This window comes from Podarcis bocagei (genome assembly GCF_964188305.1).
Source record: "Podarcis bocagei genome assembly, chromosome: 15".
NCBI classification, from domain to species: domain Eukaryota; kingdom Metazoa; phylum Chordata; class Lepidosauria; order Squamata; family Lacertidae; genus Podarcis; species Podarcis bocagei.
The window spans coordinates 41,935,638-41,955,510 of record NC_138141.1 but is presented as its reverse complement, the minus strand read 5'-3'; the positions used below and the strand labels follow the sequence as shown (position 1 = coordinate 41,955,510).

Sequence of the window (19,873 nt, the reverse complement as noted above, 5' to 3'; positions counted from 1 at the left end):
AAAAATCTGGAGGGCACCATGTTGAGGAAGGTCGCTCTGACCACTACAATTTTCTGGTTTGCAGAGAAGAGATGTGTAGAGGTTCTTACAAGCCAAGCTTAATTACACAAGTTCAGGACACGGCTGGGAATGGAGTGGAGTGGTGGATTTTTAAAAAAGACAAACCCTTATTGGGCTCAAGGGTGCAGGAAAGTGGCTTTTGGATTAGAGAAAATCTAGGCTACTTAGTATGTAAGAGTTCGATTTCTTTTTGTAGATGGTGCTTTTGGGTGTCTTAAAAAGGATGCTTAAATCGAGCGGCTTCTGGCATCCGGCAAGGGTTGTTTGACTGCACCAGCAGCCAGCAAACCCTCACACTTTGGTACTTAACTTATTGCCAGTCCACAGAGGATAGAGGGGGAGTTGTTGGGGTCGTTGTTTTGCCTCTCCCCACCCACCCGCTCAGGCACCCCAGCTTCAAATTAAAGCCTATGAATTACTATAACAAAACGGTGTGCGGCAACAGTTAAGTGTTTGCCAGTTAAACTGGAGGTCTATGAAAACTCCTCCTTTATAATATATGGGGCACTGAGACCCTGGACAAATTAACTGCAGTTGCATGCAGCAGGAAAAACAAATGCTATTAAAGAATTGCTTAAGGAGCGGGATCTTTTTGTTCCCTATCGGAATAACAAAAATAAACATAAGAATCTTAGGAAGCTGCCATATACTGAGATGCTTGGTCCATTGAGCTCAGCATTGCCTATTGCGGAAGATTAAGGGCTTCCTGCCCACCTCCCTGTTTCTGCAGGAATCAGTGGTCCAGTCGTGCTTCCTCTGAGGTGCGGTAATTTCTGCTGCCTCTCTAGATCCAGTCTCTAGATCCGATTGATCCAGTCACAGTCTGTGTAGACATATGGCATGAGCAGCTGCCCTCAGCAGAGGCTGAATGGAAGGAGGCAAGCTGAAGGCAGTGACTCATGAAGAAATTCAGCAGTCAGCCTCCTCTGAGGTCAGGTAAACCTACCGAGTCGTGAATGATTCACACACACACCTGGTATAGAGACTCAGCAGGCTTATGCACCCTTGGCAGAGGTGTTTGAAGGAGGCAAGGTCAGAGCAGTGACTCAGGCAGGGACACGACAGGTAGCTAGCTCCCTTTGAGATGAGGTCATTCCTTTCTATCACTTGGGAGTGACCAAATGGTCCAAAGGCACCAGGTGCATTCACATGGCAATACTGCCTGTCTTCAGTGGAGGCTGATTGAAAGAAGATGTAAGCTCAGAGCTCTGAAGATCAGTTAATCATACAGATATTTGGAAAGCATCCTCCCCTGGGGGTTGGTTATTTGGGCTTCAGGGCCTTTTGAATTTAGTTTCTCACAACCCTCTCATGAAGTTTTGTCTTTGAAAAATTGCTTTAATGTAGGTTCTCAATGACCTCCTATCTGTCGACAAAACAAGGAAATTTTTGGCAGCTCGCGCCAGCAAGAGGGGCAAGGAAATGTCACAGCTTGTTCTGAAAACCCTGGATAAAAAAACAAAAAAACTGGGTTGCACCAGCCTTGAATATCTGCAGCAAGAGCATTTTTACAAGCAAACAATGGGGGCCGTTTTTTACAATGTTGTGGTAAGTGCAGAAATGGAAAATGCAAAGAGCATATAATACAGTGCAAAGCATTCAACACTTATTTTATATATAGCATATGGAGGTGTTTCAGCAGCTCTGGAGGTCTTAGGGGTTCAAACAACAAAATAAATATTTGGACTCATCCACAACAAACATTCATTTATTTATTTTTTATAATAATCTCTATTAAATTTTCAAAAGGTTACAAACAGCAAAAACAGAAAAGAAAAAAGAGATAGAGAAAAGGAAAGAAGACCAAAAGAGAACACAAAAAACAACAAAAAAATCCCACCTTTTAACACTCATTTTCAATAACTTCTTTTCATGACTTCCCCACGTCTCCCCTTATTGTATTCCAACTCCAATTGTTTGTTCAAACAAGTTTTTCCCTTAATGTCCTAAGCATAGTTTATTAAATTCACTTAACCCTAATTTATTAAAATAGTTCTTTGTAGTAGATTTAAACCTTAATTCGTTGTTATACCTTAGTTTAATTTAGTTAGCAATTTTTAAAATATATACCTTAACCCTATATAAAGAGAGAAAACAGAGATGTAGAAATAAAGTTAAAAAAGATACCTTTCCTAAGGTTGCCACTATTTCCCATCCACGGGTTCCCCATTCTTATAATAATAAAGAAGATATAGTTTTTACACTGCAAAAACAAAAATCAATCCCCCTTTGGACTTCTAAACCCCACCCTTCTCTCCCCGGTTTCAATCCCAAACCAAAATCCAATTAATCCATCTTTTTAGCCGAGGCTCTCAAATCTCTCTCAGTCCCTTTCAGCCGGTTTCTTCGAAAGTCTCTCATACTAAACACCCAAGATCGAAGAAGTACTTTCCCAATGCTGATCATGGTTCTTCCAGCGAGGCCTACTTGTTTAAAGGTGGAGCTTCAGCTCTGTTTCTTAAGTCTATATGTCCCAAATAGTCCAACTTTCACCTTGGTTAAATTAGAATTCTTCTTGGCAGGTCTCCGGCTCTCTTTTATCTTCTGTAACGTTTCAGCCATCCCTTCTTTCTGCTCCTCCTGTTTGGCAGGTGTCTTTTCCTCCTCAATCTTTGGTTCCTTTTCTTGTCCAGCTGCCTGTGTTTTGAACGTCGAGTCCCTCTCCAATTCAGTAGGTATGTTTTCTATTAACTTCGGGTTTGAAAGGCTCGTAGACAAAACATGGCCTTTCTCATTCATCTCTCGCAGCTTTCCCACGAGAAAGATCAGCTCCTTCAAGCCAGCTCGTATTTCCTGTATTCTTGTAATGTCCAAGATTCCCCTCTAGAGGGATTCTAGTTACTTAATGTTCTTTTCCCTTCCGATCCAAAAGTCAGATTTATTTGTATCAGTCTTTCTTTACTTTCAATATTTTGTAACAATATAACCGGTTAGAGTTTAAGCTTTCTGTTTTTCCAACTTTGACAGCTAATTTGACAGCTGTCAAAAGTTTTCTGTAGATGCTCAGCAGGCTCTTTTCACGAGTTACTCCCGGGCTTGAGAAAAATGGTACTTAATCCAAACAAAGTAAACTCTTGTCCTCCAGCACATTAACTTAGTCCTTTAAATCCGTGGAATTTATATCCTTATCCAATCACAACAATTCTTCCCGCAACCTTAGTTGACAGGTCCTTGCTTTAAACTGTTTACAATAGGGGGGAGACGGACTTCCTTTTTTTTTTTCACCTCCCCCGCTCGTGCCAGATCCAAAACCGAAATATTTGTAATCCAATTTCCAAATTACTCACGGGTTGTTGTTCTTGATTTTAAGTCCAAATTTTAGTACGAAGAAGTCAGTGCTGTCCGACAAATGGCATGCGGCTTCGCTCGGCAGGGGAAGCGGAGGACTCACAGCACCATGCCGCTCCCCGGCACCCGTTCCGTAGCCTTTAAAAAGGCTCCTTCATGAGTCGGGAGGGCGCTTACGGTGCCCGCCGAGTCACCATGTCCACGGGCTCCGTGCCCGTGGTTTTTAAGGGTCCCCGTGTCGCCGGCACGGCAAGACCCAGCCCCCTGTCAAGCCGATTCCCTCCGGAGCTCGGAGGGAATCCGCCATTAGCCGGTCGCGCCAACCCGGAAGTCATGATCCACAACAAACATTCAAAGGACATTTCACGGACGTGGTTTCTCCCAAAGATTCCTGGGAACTGTTCTTCATTGGGGTGCTGGGAGGGGTAAACTACAGTTCCCATGATCCTTTGGAGGAAGCCATGTGCTGTAAATGTGGAAGTGATATGTGGTGTGTGTCATGCAAATAGGGTGATCATTATCTGGATCACAGCTGAAAAGGTGACAGAGCTTAACACTTTCCTCTGTTGCAGTCTTCTGGGAACATTGGCCCACTCAGGAAGCTGTAGTTTGCATTTGAGGGAGGAAACCCCCCATTCTTGCCAGTGAAGGATTTTTCTCTTAACATAGCTCCAGAGTTAGGATTTTATTTGGGACTGCATGGGGATGGAAAGGGTTAACTCCCCCCTCCCCACAATGCCTTGCCTTCAGCCAAAGTGAGCCTATATTCTGCAGTCATTTGGGGCTGCCGCATCACAGTTCTGCTCCCAAATGTTACCCACATTTTGAGGAGCCTTTCCCCCCCTCTTTGGGGGTTGCAGTTATTTAGTAGCTCCCAGGGATGACTGTGTGGATGTGTAACACTTTGGCTTTTATATGGCGGTGTTATAAGAATTTTAAAGTCATATATAATGTTCATAAGTGTGTGTGTGTGTGTGTGTGTGTGTGTGTGTGTGTGTGTGTATATGTATATAAATACATGTCTGAAACCCCACAGATTAGGTCCTGAACAAATTTACCTCAAATATTTCTCTGCAAGGTTAAAGTGGGAAACCTCCCCATTGTCTCTTTCCTCACAAATCCTGTTCTTACAAATCCTGTCTTAAGGGCACATTCAAAATATGAACTTGGTGTGAGCCTGTGACCAGTGACCTAGATTCAGGAATTAAGTAGTTATAATAACAAAAGAGTAGCCAAAACCCAAATAGTGCAATCAGGTAACTTGCCAGACAGGAGATAAACAACACACTCAGATTTCTGTTGTAGACCACCTTTTCTGTGATGTAGGTATGATGTATCTGTGGGGTGGTCTTGGACTCCAGGGTGGGCAATTAAAAATGTCTATATAAGGGCTTGCATGCATGGCTTGGGGTCCTCCTCTCTCCTGTGTTTGGGGGAGCACCCTGTTGCAACAGTTAATAAAGATCAGGCTTACTAGCTGCTTTGCTTCTCAATATTCTCTGGTTGGTCTCTGTTATTTTCTCCTACCGATAGAGAACCTACAAAAGGACTCTATATGGGCTCTTGGGTACCCCATAAGGAAAAAGGAGCAGGTTTTTTCCTTATATCAGCTGGAATGTAGCCGGCTGCCTAAAAGTCACACATGGACCCACATTTGCCTCTTGCCCCGCCCACCTTTGGAATTCGGCCCCCATAAGGTTTCCCATGATGGCGTGCGGCCCCCTGGGGCTGAGTAAGCTTCCCTGGCCTTGCCTTAGGTTTCCTTTCAATGCATCTGGTTCTGATTCCCTGGGCTAGGGCTGCCTAGTCCTGATGCTTCTATCATTTCTTCTGGTGGTAGCCAATATGTGATCCCTTCTAGATGTTTGCTGGGCTCCAGCCCCCAACATCTCTGACCGTTGGCCACTCTGACTGGGGCCGATGGGAGTTTTAAGCCCAGCAACTTCTGGAGGGCTGCTGGTTCTGCATCTCTGGACAAAATGAACACGGTGTCCATTGCATTGCAGGAAACAGCACTCATGAATGCAGGATATGGTCCACTGTGACTGATCATCTTCAACAGCGTCCGTGAAGGAAAGAGGAGTATGGGAAGCTTAATTCTGTGTGGCGGAACTGTGAATCCAGGAATGTGAGGAAGAAGAGAAAATTTCCATAGCAGTAGTTCGCCCTCACATTTCCAGCACCCTTAAACTACAGTCCCCAAGATTATTTGGTGGGGAAGAGTTATGTGCTTTAAATGCGCATTGAACATGCTTTACATGTAACGTGTGGCTCTCTGTGTGTACACACACACACACATACACACACACAAATCTCAGACTCGCAATCTGTGCAATTTGTAAAAGATTGCAAGATGCAACAGAATCCTTTGCATGTCTGCCCATAAATAAGTCCCAACAAGTCCACTGGAACTGACTCCCATATATAAGTGTGTATGGGATTGTGGCTTTAATGTAGCAGTAATGGTCTCCAGCGGCAAAAGCAATTCTTTCTGCCTCCTTAACTCCCCATGCTTAAAATCAGCGTGCTTCATTTACTAATGGTTCAACATGTTCCTTTGTTACATTTCTGATGATAAATGGGAGGTCTCTGGTTTCAGCAGGGGTGGTGGGAGAAGCTATCTCATTTAATCAATTGAAGTCAATCTTGTAACCACGTTCTATCCATTGGGAAATCTTAAAGCGGGGGGGGGGGGGGAGAGAAGTAGGTTATTCAGACAAGAAGGCTTGTGTCACAGTTTTGCTTCTGCACCTCCTGAAGTGATCAGAGGAAGGAGTGATAAAGACTGTGTGAGGGGGGGAAATCCAGTCTGCTGCAGCTGTTTATCTGAATATGTCTAATCCAGGCATTTCCATCCTTTTGGGGGTTTGTGACTCTTACCCCTTCTGGTCACTTCTATCTCCCCCCCCCCCATATTAGACACGCGCTCCCCCCACAAGAGCACATATTCACTTTTTAAACATGGTTGAGTAAAAGTAGGAACTAGTTGAATTAATCTGAGGTCTGAAAGAACTGAAAAACCCAGGAGGGAGAGTCACACTTCCAGCTTCTTCTTTTAGCTCTGCAAGCACGTCAAAGTGCAAGTAGATACATAGGTACCACTCCGGCAGGAAGGTAAACGGTGTTTCCGTGTGCTGCTCTTGTTCGCCAGAAGCGGCTCAATCAGGCTGGCCACATGACCCGGAAGCTGTACACCGGCTCCCTCGGCCAAGAAAGCGAGATGAGCGCCGCAACCCCAGAGTTGGCCATGACTGGACCTAATGGTCAGGGGTCCCTTTACCTTTACTTACGTTTCAAAGGAGAAAAAAGTATCCACTCTCCCCACCCCAGGGCAGGCAAGGCAGTGAGTCCATTCCTCACTTTGCTTCCCTGCCTTTGTGCTTCCCACAGTCTACTTCTCCCACACATGCCCCTCATATTCCTACCAGTGGCAGGGTGGTAGTGGAGATCAAAGGTTTTGTGAGCACCAGGAAAACACCTGAAGGGTGCCATGTTGGCAACTCCTGGTCTAATCTTATCTGCCATGAGCAGGGCCTGAGCATGGAACAGCAGGGGAGGCAATGCTTTATCTGAGTCCGGAGGCTGACCTACTTTACAAGGCTGTTGTGAAAGGTGTCTGATAACATGTATTTGTGTTTAGCACTTTGTGCACTGAAAGAGTGAGAGACCTCCTCTTTGTGCCCTGAAATCATCTGGGGAGACCCTCCGTTAGGCATCCCTTATTTATGTACTACCATTTTCACCACAGTAACTAAGCCAAGTTCTACTGCTTGTGTTTTCTGAGTGATGTATGGAAAGCACATGAACCTGACCTTTGGAGGGTTTGTAAGTAAACCATTTTTAACTTACCAAATGTGTGCTCTTTTCTATGCTAAGGGAAGAGGGAAGTTTCGAAACTCACAAAGACATATTTTAAAGGTCTGTGCTTGACTTTGCTGTGTATTTTGTGATTTTAAATCTCTGCTGGGGTTCTCTCTCCAAATAGCCCCAAACCTGGATCTTGGCATTCAGGAATCCTCCTTTTTATATACCGTATTTTTTGCCCCATAGGGCGCACCGGCCCATAGGATGCACCTCCCCGCTGTCCCCCAAGCTTGTGCTGTCCCCCAGGTTTCTCCCCGCTGCCAGCCTCCAAACCAGGTGGGGAGACAGCGGGATGGCGGCGTTCCGCTGTCCCCCAGCTTGTGGGGCTGGCGGCAGGGAGAAGTGCGCTTCTCCCCACCGCCAGCCTCCAAACCAGGTCAGGGAACCGAAGCCCGGGGCACGCTGTGCAGCGCGCCCCAGGCTTCGAGATGCAGGCTGCTATCCGCAAGCCTAGGGAGCCCGACGGAAACTCCCGCGGGCTCCCAAGGCTTGTGGAGAGCTTCCTGAAGCCTGGAGAGCGAGAGGGGTCGGTGCGCACCGACGCCTCTCGCTCTCCAGGCTTCAGCGAAAGCCTGCATTCGCCCCATAGGACGCACACACATTTCCCCTTCATTTTTGGAGGGGAAAAAGTGCGTCCTATAGGGCGAAAAATACGGTAGCTTTTTTCCCCCTTGCCACCAAGGAAATGTCCATAAGCTTTTCTCTATCCACTTTCTCCATGCCATACATTTCGTGCACTTCTATCATGTCGCCTCAAACCCGCCTTTCCTCTAAACTAAAAGTCCCAAACGCTGCAACCTTTCCTTCCATCCGCTTGGTCATTTGGGTTGCCCTTTTCTGAACCTTTCCCCTTTGAAGTGATGTAGAAATGTGGGGAACTGAACTGAAGACTGAAAAATAAAAGAGAAGCTGGAGACAAACCAAAACTGTCAAATTCCCCCATCCTTACAGGCAGCTAGAGCAGCAGGGATGTCTCCTGGAATCTTTCCCTCAGGGCAGTTGGTGGTAGAATGGCCAGGGGTGGGAATGGCAGTTGGACCCAGCCCTCAGGTGTTCACCTTCACCTGCCTGCCAGGCCCTCCTTCAGTCCTCCTCCGCAGGGCCATTAATGACAAGATTTCCCTGGGATTATATGGAGGTGAGGCGGAGATTGGGTCTTCTTCATGAAGTCTGGCCCCGACTCTGGAACGGCCTTCTGAGCATGGACACACCTGCCAGTGACCCTTAGCCCTCAGGTAAAGAAACAGGCTCAAATGGAGTTTTTCTTAAAATTGTGTGGTTGTTTTTAGAGTTTTAGTGTTTTCAGTGGATTGTTATTTTAACTTCCTCTGGCTACTATGTTTTTCTTTTCTTTTCACTCCTTTGGATTTTTCTCCCCCCCTCCCCCCCGCCCTTTGGTTTTATTTTGCTTGCCTGTGGTTCACTGCTTTTATTGGTGGTGTTGATGTGTAAACTTCCCTCAATCTTTTAATAAGATGGGGTATAGATATATTACATAAATAGGTTGCTGTACGATTTGGGGATGGGGAAATCTATCCCTTTTGGTTCCTCTCATTTTTCCGTCAGTTTGTTTTTCTAAGACCCCCTAAAGCACTGTTATGGGACCTTGTATGTGTGGCAGGGTTTTCTGGGATATCTGAAGGACCATCTCTTCCATATTAGCTAATATCATCACCCTCATTGCTTCATCATCGTCCCCCCGAAAAGAGAATACATCTCTTATTTATTTCATATTTTTTTTTAACATATTTTTATTGGGTTTTCACATTTTATATAAACACAAACACCACACCAAAACAAACATAAAAAACAACGAACATGAATAGTTCCCGAAAATCTTATTTCCTAACCCTAGTCCTTGACTTCCCCCCACCCCCTCCCCTGCATCCCTATTCCCAAACTTATGTCAGCAAGTTGGCATTTCTTCCATCTTAATATTAGCCCTTTTATAAAAAACAAAAATAAATTTTCCCTAAGTTGGACCCCAATTCTCTTCCCTCGATTTCTCATTTTTTCTTACATAATTTTCTTAATACTAAACCCCCTGGTCTTGAGTGTTGTTTAAATTTGATACTTCCCTCCCTCCCCTCCCCGCTTTGCGTCCTTTCCCGAGACATGTCCAAATTAACAGTTTTTAGCCTGGATTCCGGATATCCGAGGCTCTCAATTCTCTTTTAGTCCCTCTCCGCCGGTTTTGTTGGTAGTCCTTTTTGTCTATCATCGAGTCTCGAAAGATTCCCTTAACAATCAATCCAATCAGTCCATAGTCTCTTCCCATATTTAAAGACAACTGCTGAGGAATTTCCACAAGGCCTAAGTCTTGCTGATAGTCAAAATCAAAGTCTATGTGGTGGCCCCAATTGTACTTCTTTATTTCGAGCTCCTGAATTCCATAAAGTCCCAGGGCCTCCACTTTCATCTTCTGTATCTTTCGTAGGCTTAGAGTGGATTTAATCCAATAGTCTCCTTGCTTGTGTTCTCCAGATGTCGGCTTCTGGTTAGTACTTTCCCAGATAACTTGTTCTCTTTCTTGTTTTGTCTTCTCCTCTTCTTTGTTTATTGTTTCAAATTCAGCTGTGGGTTCTTTCTCACTCAGGCCCTCATTACTTTCAGCAGAACTACTTGTTTCCAAATCCAAGGTCGTCAATTGTTTACTCATAGCTGTAGTCTGCTCCTGTAGGGTTCCCACCAGTGAGAACATTCTTTCGATTTCTCTCAGTATCTTTCCACCCACAGCCATTGTAATTCCACAGAATTCCCCCTAGAGGGAATCTGGTTACTGAGTAACCTTTTCTCCAACAATCCTCTGTCCTATTATTGTTTCTTTGTTTCTCAAAATTTTAGTTCAATTGTAACTCCTTTTAATCCGGAGAGGTCTTAAACAGCAATTTTTTTCACTATTAATAGTCCATTTGACAGCTTTTGACAGCTGTCAAATTCTGCTCCTCTATACAGGCTCCAAAGCAGGTCGCTCCCGGGCCCGGGAGGGAGGGTTGTTTACCACAAAACAAAGACTCTTCCAACACTCCACTCTCCTGCTCAAATTTACCTTTCTAAATCTTGGAAGTTACTGTCTTTTTAAAACTCACCCTTTACAGGGTAGGCACTCCAGCTTAGTTCTTATTTCGTTGCTCTGGATCGTCTGCAAGGGGGGGTGTGGGGACTTCCTTTTAGCACACCCCCCCGGTCGTCTCAAATTCAAAAGGTGAAAGTTTTAAAGTTCAGTTCCAGATTACTCACGGGTTCTTTTTTCAGTCCGAATTTCAAGGAAGGAAGTCAGCGCTCTCCAGTTATGGCTCGCGGCTTCGCTCAGCGGCGGTAGCGGTCGACTCTCAGTGCCACGCCGTCCCCTGTATCCCCTCCGTAGCCTTTAAAAAGGCTCATTGCGAATCAGGGGGGGCGCTTAAGGCACCCGCCGAGTCTTCAGTCCGCAGGCTTCCGCGCCTGCGGTTTTTAAGGGTCCCCGTGTCGCCGGCACGGCAAAGACCCATCCACCGCTGAGCCGATTCCCTCCGGAGCTCGGAGGGAATCCGCCATTTCCCGATCGCGCCAACCCGGAAGTCCACCCATCTCTTATTTATTTCATTTCATTTCTATCCTACCTTTCATCCAAGAAGCAAATGTGGTATACATCTAATGTTTATTGGATGGATTTCCCCCCTAAATTGATTTTTGAAGTCTGAATTTATTGTTATTCATGTTTTATACTGTGTTTTTTGTTGCATCAATTAAGTGTTTTAATTTTGTTGTTAGCCACCCTGAGCCTGGTTTTCTGAACCAGGAAGGGCGGGGTATAAATAAAAAAATATTATTATTATTACATAGTTCTCTTCCCATTTTTTCCTCACAACAACCCTGTGTGGTAGGCTTGGCTGAGAGATTGAGACTGGCCCAAGGTCACACTGTGAGTTTTATGGCCGAGTGGGGATTTGAACCTAGTCCAACACTCTAACCACTACACCACAGTGGCTGTCATTCCATGACAGTCTTTGGGAGAGACTACTGTGCTTTGAGCCAGACGTACTGATGTTGCTTTCTAATGTAGTGATGTGGTGGCTTGGAATAATATTTTAAAGTAATTATTAAGGTTTCTTTTAAAAGGAAATATACATAGAAAGTATTGTTTTCACTGTATATTTGTAAACTGACCCAGGATGTTAACTAAGGAAAGGCATATTAAAAGTTGAACAAATGAATGAAATCTAAATGCCCTGACCAGCAGCCATGCCAACAACATCTGGAGGGGAAACAATTTGGGAAAGGCTGTTCTTTGAAACTTGCCTGCCATCATCCTTCAGAACCAGCATCAGAGGTGGGGAGGGGGTGAGGAAAACATTTGTCTTCATATAACAGATCAGCGCTGCCAATTGTTTAATCCCCCCCCCCAACCTTTCCTCCTGCTACTAGAACATTTGACTCACCGGAGACATTCCAGGCTTGCAGAATCACAAATGTATTGTCTGCCAGTCTGCATTCCCTTCCTACAAGGCCATCTGCTGCACCTCAAATATTAAATGTGTGTTGTTGTCTTTTCTGAAAAAAGGACAAATCTTTTGCGTCAAACAAATCAACATTGTTGTCTGATGGTGGGGCAAGGAAGACGCTGGTATATGAGCTTGTAGGTAATTCTCTGGTTGCCTGGAAGGACATATTTGGACAGCAATATCTTGGGGGCCACAGGTCCCCAGCCCTAGTGTAAGCACTGCTTGCCCTTCCTGAGAGGATGACTGGATAGCTCAGTTGGTTAGAGTGTGGTGCTGATGACACCAAGGTTGCAGGTTTGATCCCCGTCTGGGACAGCTGCATATTCCTGCATCGAAGGGGGGTGGACTAATGATCCTCAGGGTCCCTTCCAAAACTTTGCCATTATATTATTCTATTATTCTGTATGAACTGCATGTTGGGGTATGATGGAGTTATCAACAAAAAAATCCATTGTGATTTGGACGTGTGTTCCAGTTTTCAGTACTCTCAGTGTGTGAGAGAGTGAACGTGGGTTGATTTTTCAGTTGGACAGAAATCTTCACCAGGCAGATCAGAAAAGTAAGCAACAAAAATGCAGACTTTTGAATAATATGCCTGGCTCTCCTCCTTCTCCTCCTCCTTCTGAGGACATGTGAAACTTGAAAGGTTATATAAGGTAAAGGTAAAGGGACCCCTGACCATTAGGTCCAGTCGTGGCCAACTCTGGGGTTGTGGCGCTCATCTCGCTTTATTGGCCAAGGGAGCCGACGTACAGCTTCTGGGTCATGTGGCCAGCAGGACTAAGCCGCTTCTGGCGAACCAGAGCAGCGCACGGAAACGCCGTTTACCTTCCCGCCAGAGCGGTACCTATTTATCTACTTGCACTTTGACGTGCTTTCAAACTGCTAGGTTGGCAGGAGTAGGGATTCGAACCACCAACCTTCTGATCGGCAAGTCCTAAGCTCTGTGGTTTAACCCACAGCGCCACCCACGTCCTGAAAGGTTATATACCTTTATGCAAATAGGAACCACCCCTATATAATGAGCTCATTAGTTCTGAATATAGTAGGTTATCTGCCTCGGAGTTAATGGGTTCGCTTGCCATTATTTTGTGCCGTGTCCAAAGTTATCAAACACAGGGTCCCTCTGAATGCCGGCTGCTGGGAGCCACAAATGGGAAGAGTGCTGCTGTTCTCATGTCCTGCCGTGGGGCACCCCTTTGGGGCATCTGGGGGGTCACTGTGTAAATAGGATGCTAGACTAGATGGGTCCCTTTTAGCCTGACCCAGCCGTGTTCTTCTGATGTCCTTACCTCTGCTACAATCTCAGTTAATTGATCTGTGTCAAGCGGAGCACTCAGTATGTGAATACTTTTCTGTACCTTGCAGACGCTTCTGCAATACAGGAAACATTTTGCAAAATTTGCACAGCTTATAGTAGCATGGGGAGCCTTTTTCAGCCTGAGAACCAGATAAAGAACTGGCCCATCCTCTGTGGGCCATCCTTGACAGTTGGTGCAGGTGCTTACCTGTCAGTGATTGGACATCATTATGATGTCAGGTAACAACTTCAAAGGGACTTGCTGTTGTCACCAATCATAAGAAAATAAGACAATATGCTCATGGATATGTTAAAATGAGTGGCTCATCTGTGGCCTTCCATATGCTGTCAGAACTATAACTCCCATAATCTTTGACCGCGGGCCACGCAAACTGGGGCAGATGAGAGCTATAGTTAGACAAAAATATCCACAGGGGTACAGGTTCACCATTCCTGCATTAAATATTAAATTGCAATAGAGCTGTGCATTGTAAGAACAGTTGATAGATTTATGCATGTATTTATTTGCTGTGTTTATTAGTTGGTCAATAACTAACATCCTCTGGTGACGTAAAGCATAGAATAAATAAAACAACAACAAAAGAATTCTAAATAGCGTTGAAGCCATAAATATAAAACAGGACAAACCCTATCCAAGGCATATACAGTGGTACCTCGGGTTAAGAACTTAATTTGTTCTGGAGGTCCGTTCTTAACCTGAAACTGTTCTTAACCTGAGGTACCACTTTAGTTAATGGGGCCTCCCACTGCTTCCACACGATTTCTGTTCTCATCCTGAAGCAAAGTTCTTAACCCGAGGTACTATTTCTGGGTTAGCAGAGTCTGTAACCTGAAGCGTCTGTAACCTGAAGCGTCTGTAACCCGAGGTAGCACTGTAATCATGGCTCAGAAACAGGGATGGGGAACCTGCATCCCTTCAGAAGTTGCTGGACTCCAACTCCCATCAACTTTGACCGTGGGCAACGCTGGCTGGGGCTGATGGGAGCTGTAGTTCAGGGGGCCACAGGTTCCCCATGCCGGGCACAAAACATTTCAGATTCAAAAGGATCAGATTTGAAAGGCCTGTGAGAATTAAAAAGCGGTTTGCTTGGCGTGGCGTGGAAACTTCGTAATAGGGGTGGCTGTGTGGGTGTGTAGATCTAGATATAGATATCTAGATCTCTAGATCTCTATCTATATCTCTCTCTATTTGTTGTTGTTTAGTCGTTTAGTCGTGTCCGACTCTTCGTGATGACATGGACCAGAGCACGCCAGGTGCTCCTGTCTTTATATCTATATCTATATCTCTATATCTCTATATCTCTATATCTCTATATCTATATCTATATATAGCTATATATCTATATATCTATATCTATATCTATATATCTATAAAAGTAAAGGGACCCCTGACCATTAGGTCCAGTCGTGACCGACTCTGGGGTTGCGGCGCTCATCCCGCTTTATTGGCCGAGGGAGCCGCGTACAGCTTCCAGGTCATGTGGCCAGCATGACTAAGCCGCTTCTGGTGAACCAGAACAGCACACGGAAACGCTGTTTACCTTCCCGCCGGAGCGGTACCTATTTATCTACTTGCACTTTGACGTGCTTTTGAACTGCTACATTGGCAGGAGCAGGGACCAAGCAACGGGCGCTCACCCCGTCACAGGGATTCGAACTGCCGACCTTCTGATCGGCAAGTCCTAGGCTCTGTGGTTTAACCCACAGCGCCACCTGCGTCCCTCTATATCTATATCTATCTATCTTAATAGTTATAATGGTTATAGGCAGTTGTGACTAGGCCATTAGGGTAAGTGGGGCATTGCCCCATCAACCTCAATCTGCCTCAGCCAGCCCCCCATTGCTCTGTCTTTCTGCATACAGCTAATGGTGGGGGGGGGGTATGGATCTGCCTGCTATGACCTCTGGCTCCATCTGCTGTTGGCCTCCCTGCCTTTCGCCCTACCAGTCCCAATGGGTATCAGTCACATTGTTTATCAGACAAGTACCCCCCCCTTTATAGAAGAAGGATTTGTGCCTCAAGCAGGCATGCCCAGGGCTCTTTCTGACTGTAGTCACGACATGATAATTGCTCAGAAGTATAGGTGCATGTGAAGAATAAAAGAAACACGTGTCTGGGGATTATACTCTGATTTATTTAGTTGCATCAGCGGGCAAAGGATACCATCGCTTTTCTGCCTGTAGTATCACAATGTCATTGCCAGCCTGAATGCAACCAAAATCGTTGGCATCAAAGAACTCTTGCGATGAAAATTCGCCCATCCAGATTTTTGGGCCTGCGGGTTTGTTTCAGCTCCACCATCTTTCCAAGTGCTATGCTCTGTGACTTTTTTTTTTTTTTTTGGTAATAGGAAAATCATCCCACTGGCATTCTCGCTGAAGTCGGCTGCTTTCGGCGATCTCTTTGCAAAAGTGTTGAATTTCTCCTCTGGGACGTGGGACTTAATAACACTGCAAACAAGTCTTTATCTCAGTGCAGGGAGATAATTACTCTTAACGACCCAAGTGCCACAATTGAAACTTTGGGATGCCTTGTGTGAGAGTGTGTGCGGCCATCCGCGCTTGCGCATCAGAGTCCTCAAAGCTGTCGTTGCTCTGGAGGACTGGCTGCTGCAGAATATCCCCTGCTAGCTGTGTGTCCTCATTTCGGTCACCATGGAGAAAACCATCTGCTTCAAGTTTCTTGGAAAGGAGCTTGTGTTCCAAACCCCCCCCCCCTTCCACAACACCCTGTCTCCATCCCCAGCTGCCATCCATAGACAAGCAATTAAGGAATTCATCTCTCAGGTTAAAAATAAAATAAAACAAAAACACCATGCTCTAAATTCATTTCTAATTAGGACACACATCAATTTTTTTGATTTTTTTTACTTGTGTGTATATATCAGGGCAGGCCCTACCATTAGACAGAGTGAGATAGTGGCCTCCGGAACATAGGAAGCTGCCTTGCACCAAGCCAGACCTTTGGTGGTCAATTTAGCTCAGTATTGGCTGCATTGGTTAGCAGCAGCTCTCCAGAATTTCAGGCAGGGAGCATTTCCAAGCCATAACTGGAGATGCCAGGGACTGGACCTGCACGCAAAGCAGGTGCTCAGCCAGGGAGCTACAGTTCCCAAATCATATGTGATCTGAAACACAGGGTGGGGTGTGTGTGGTTGCACGTGAAAAATCTATACAAATCATCATCATGGCCCTGTGCCCTGAGTTCTAACCATGTCCCTGTCCTCAGGAGCCACCTTGAAACCACTTGGAATTTCACCAGTCTGTCTTGCTCTCACCTTTTTCAAAGTTGTTGTTGTTGTAAGCTGTTCTGGAAATCTTCCCTCGAAGATCAGGGTCCCAAATATCTAAATAAGTAAATATTTTGGGTTGTATTCAACTAAGGGCTCGTCCACACTTCAGCTTGTCCCTAGCTTCAGACCGGTCTGAGCGTTTTCTGTTTTACCCAGGAAAACCCACTGTTTAGTGCTGAGTCGGAGCAGAGAAAACCCGATTGACATCTGTTCCGATTCAGCGGTAAGGATGAGGAGGAAGTTGGGGGACAAGTGGAAGTTTGCTTACACCAAGTTTTGCTGTAAGTAAGAGCCATTGGAATTAGTGGGCCAAACTTTGTCATACCCATTCATGCAAATGGGTCTCCTCCAAGTAGGAATAGCATTGGTTACAACCTCCTTATGCCCTCTTTGTTGACATTATGACATACTCACAGGGTTGAGTAAAGATTATGAAAAGAAGTCCTAGTCTAACTTTCTAACCATTGCTTTCTAACCACTGCTTTCTAACTTTCTAACCACTGGCTGTCTAAATGGGATTTACCGGTAAGTGGATCTAAATGGGCCCTGATCCACAGAAGTCACTGACGCAATACAGCAATTGTATGCCTGTCTGCTCAGATGTAAGACCTTTAGAGAGCTATGAAACCTACTCCCAGGCAAGCATGGATAGGATCACAGCCGAAATATGCTTTTGATCGTGCCACACGATTCTTTGCTGTGTTTGCTACAACAGATTTAACAGGGCTGCCCCTTATGGAATAGAGTGAAATGATTATTAAAAATATCCATAATTAACTTTATTTAATGGGCTCGCGGGGGTGGCAGGGAACAGCAATGAGCAAAATATCCAGCAGACATGATCTAAATAAAAACCCTAACAGCCAGCCTTTTTTTTATTAGGGCTCCTGCGCCTTCCATAGTTCAGTAGATGAGGAAAGGTTGGTAGGTGCAACTTTTAACACCCCCCCCCAACCACAGTGCTGAGATTTATTTTAGACAAGTTAATGATACAGAAACCTAAACAGTCAGAGCAAGTGTTTCCTTTCCTAAGCTCCACTGGACACTGTTTCTTTTAAAATATTACCACTAATGATTCCTTCTAATAGCAAACTTGGGTGATGGAGTGTCACCAGCATTGTTGCTAAAACGGAGAACAAGAGGGAACTAGCTGCATGCTTGCTACGTTTAATGTTACACTTCTGTTGGAGACGAGGGGATAGAATGGAATGGAACGGAAACCTGACAAAGGGCATGCGTAGCTGGCTGGCTGAAACCTCAAACGGGAATATTCCACACATTTGCTGGGGGTCCTGTTTGAAATATTAAAATACCACCACCACCAAATAATAATAGCAACAGTAAAATCCAATGAAGATTTTCCGTCAGAGTAGGTTGGCAAGAATGACGATCAAATGAGAGCTTATTAAACATGATTATTTTTATTGAAAGCTGGTTCTCATTTCTTATTGATTATTATTATTTGTTACTAAATTTGTATACCACCCTTCATCTGCACATCTCAGGTTCACAACATAAAGTGATGTCAGTGGGGGGACATCAACATCAACCTGATGCACTCCCCTGAGCAGTTGGGAATGGGTCACAATTCAAGGTGTTAAATACTAGCTAGGGGCTAAATACTAAATAGCTAGGGGCTCAAATGCCTAAAAGATAACCTCCCTCAATATCAACCATCTTGGGTCCTGTTGCTCCCCAGGATGGAAGGCTCTTCCTGTTTAGGTGCAACTGTGTCCCTCACAACTGCTGTTTTGCTGTCCCTGGACCAGCTTGGAAGTACAGGATAAAAATAAAATAATAAGATTGTCACAGAAGATGAATCAGCTGTGGTGGGCTATGCCCCAAAAGGTGGGATATAAATGATAGAATTATAACAAAAATGATTAGGTAAAGGTAAAGGGACCCCTGACCATTAGGTCCAGTCGTGACTGACTCTGGGGTTGTGGCGCTCATCTCGCTTTATTGGCTGAGGGAGCCAGCGTACAGCTTCTGGGTCATGTGGCTAGCATGACTAAGCTGCTTCTGGCGAACCAGAGCAGCGCACGGAAACGCCGTTTACCTTCCCGCCGGAGCAGTACCTATTTATCTACTTGCACTTTGACGTGCTTTCGAACTGCTAGGTTGGCAGGAGCAGGGACTGGGCAATGGGAGCTCACCCTGTGGTGGGGATTCGAACCTCTGACCTTCTGATCGGCAAGTCCTAGGCTCTGTGGTTTAACCCACAGCGCCACCCGCGTCCCATGAAAAAAATGATTACTTTTGCTTATTTAGATAAAATGCATACTTGGTGAAGTCTGGATTGTTCAGTGTTTACTGTTAACACGTAAGCAAATTTAGTTATCATACGATGTTGGTGTGGATGACAATAATATATGAAAGTGTTTATCATGCTGATGACAATAATGATGGGACGAGCAGGGAAAATGTAAAAGTAGTAATACTATTGCTGCTGCTAATAAGAGCAGGCTCGCTCAATTCCTGTCTGTAATAATGATGATTATATCATTATGACAATAATGTTGATAATAATAATAATGGACAGTGCAGAGGACGTGCAGTAGTAATAACAGCAACAGAGGAGGCCAAACGGCCTCCGATCATTTTTACGCGTTATGGTTTCCATTTCCAACTTTCCTAAAGACTTTCTCTTGACATTTCACGACCTCCACCTTCCCACACTGGGTTTGGGAGGGGCGGGAGCGGACAGTTGCCTGACTTAATTTGCTTATCTTAATGCTTACCGCTTCTTTGCAGTCATATGCTGCGACAATTACGCGTGGGAGATCTGTAACTGCTTGTTTTGCTGTGCGATTTGAAAAGCCAAAAAAACCCAAATCCCCGAAACGCCAATATTCCCAGCCGCTTTGCTCGAGCCTCCCCTTGCAGTGTCTCCACCGCATCACTAGGTGGCGACTGCTCAACAGCCACCCTCCGCCTGAAACTTTTCGGTTCCCCTCCGCTTCTCCCCCCGCCGCGTCTTCCCTACCCCGCCTCCGTTTGCTCCCTGGCGCCTCTAGCGGCCGGACGCCGCCTCGTCTCTTCTTTTTCTCTCACTCCGCTTCCGACCAATCCCCTTCCTCCTCTTCCTCCGGCTCCTTCCACCGCCCGGGGTTTCTCGCCCAGGAGCCAGTGGCTGCTGGGCCGCAGCCGGGGAGCCCCTCCACGTGACGCGCTGGCGGCCAATCAGCGGCGGCGGACTGGGGTTGAAAAAAGAAAAAGGAAAAGTGGGCGGCCAATGGCGGCGGGAGCCAGAGGAGGAGGAGGAGGAGAGCGAGAGGGGCAGGTTCCTACCCTCCCGACGCTGCTCGTCTGCTGCGGCCGCCATTAGAGAAGCGAGGGAAGAGGGAGGGAGGGAGAATAGAACCCAAAGGCGCCGAGGGGAAGGAGAAGCGGCGTCGCGCCTCGGTTTCTGGAGCGGCGGCGGCGGCGTCATGGGCTCCGAGAGCAGCTGAGGAGGCGAGCGGAGACGGAGGAGGAAGAGGAGGAGGAAGGCGGCGGCGCGGGGACTCCAGCCCTCAGGATGCCGCGGCTGGGCAGCCGCCGACAGAGACACCGCTGAGGGA

At 45.9% G+C, this 19,873-nt stretch overlaps 1 protein-coding gene and 2 long non-coding RNA genes across 8 annotated transcripts in view; 2 read left to right on the top strand and 1 right to left on the bottom strand.

Annotated features, from left to right (window-relative positions):
- LOC308574315 (uncharacterized protein) overlaps window positions 1–5,627 on the top strand; it is a 65,882-nt gene extending 60,255 nt beyond the window's left edge. For all 6 annotated transcript variants that reach the window (XM_081171971.1, XM_081171972.1, XM_081171974.1 and 3 more), the window contains 2 exons: window positions 1,408–1,608; window positions 5,355–5,627. In XM_081171971.1, coding sequence (XP_081028097.1) covers window positions 1,408–1,608; window positions 5,355–5,393 — 240 coding nt within the window. In that variant the 3' untranslated portion in view covers window positions 5,394–5,627. The remainder of the gene's footprint in view (window positions 1–1,407; window positions 1,609–5,354) is intronic.
- Window positions 5,628–5,757: 130 nt separating this feature from the next.
- Window positions 5,758–19,873, bottom strand: part of LOC308574419 — a 198,239-nt gene continuing 184,123 nt past the window's right edge. The window contains exon 2 of the long non-coding RNA XR_014002491.1: window positions 5,758–6,166. This is a non-coding gene — a long non-coding RNA (uncharacterized lncRNA). The remainder of the gene's footprint in view (window positions 6,167–19,873) is intronic.
- On the top strand, window positions 7,280–8,449 carry LOC308574412. Its single transcript, XR_014002482.1, has 2 exons — window positions 7,280–7,380; window positions 7,872–8,449. It is a non-coding gene; the product is annotated as an uncharacterized lncRNA (long non-coding RNA).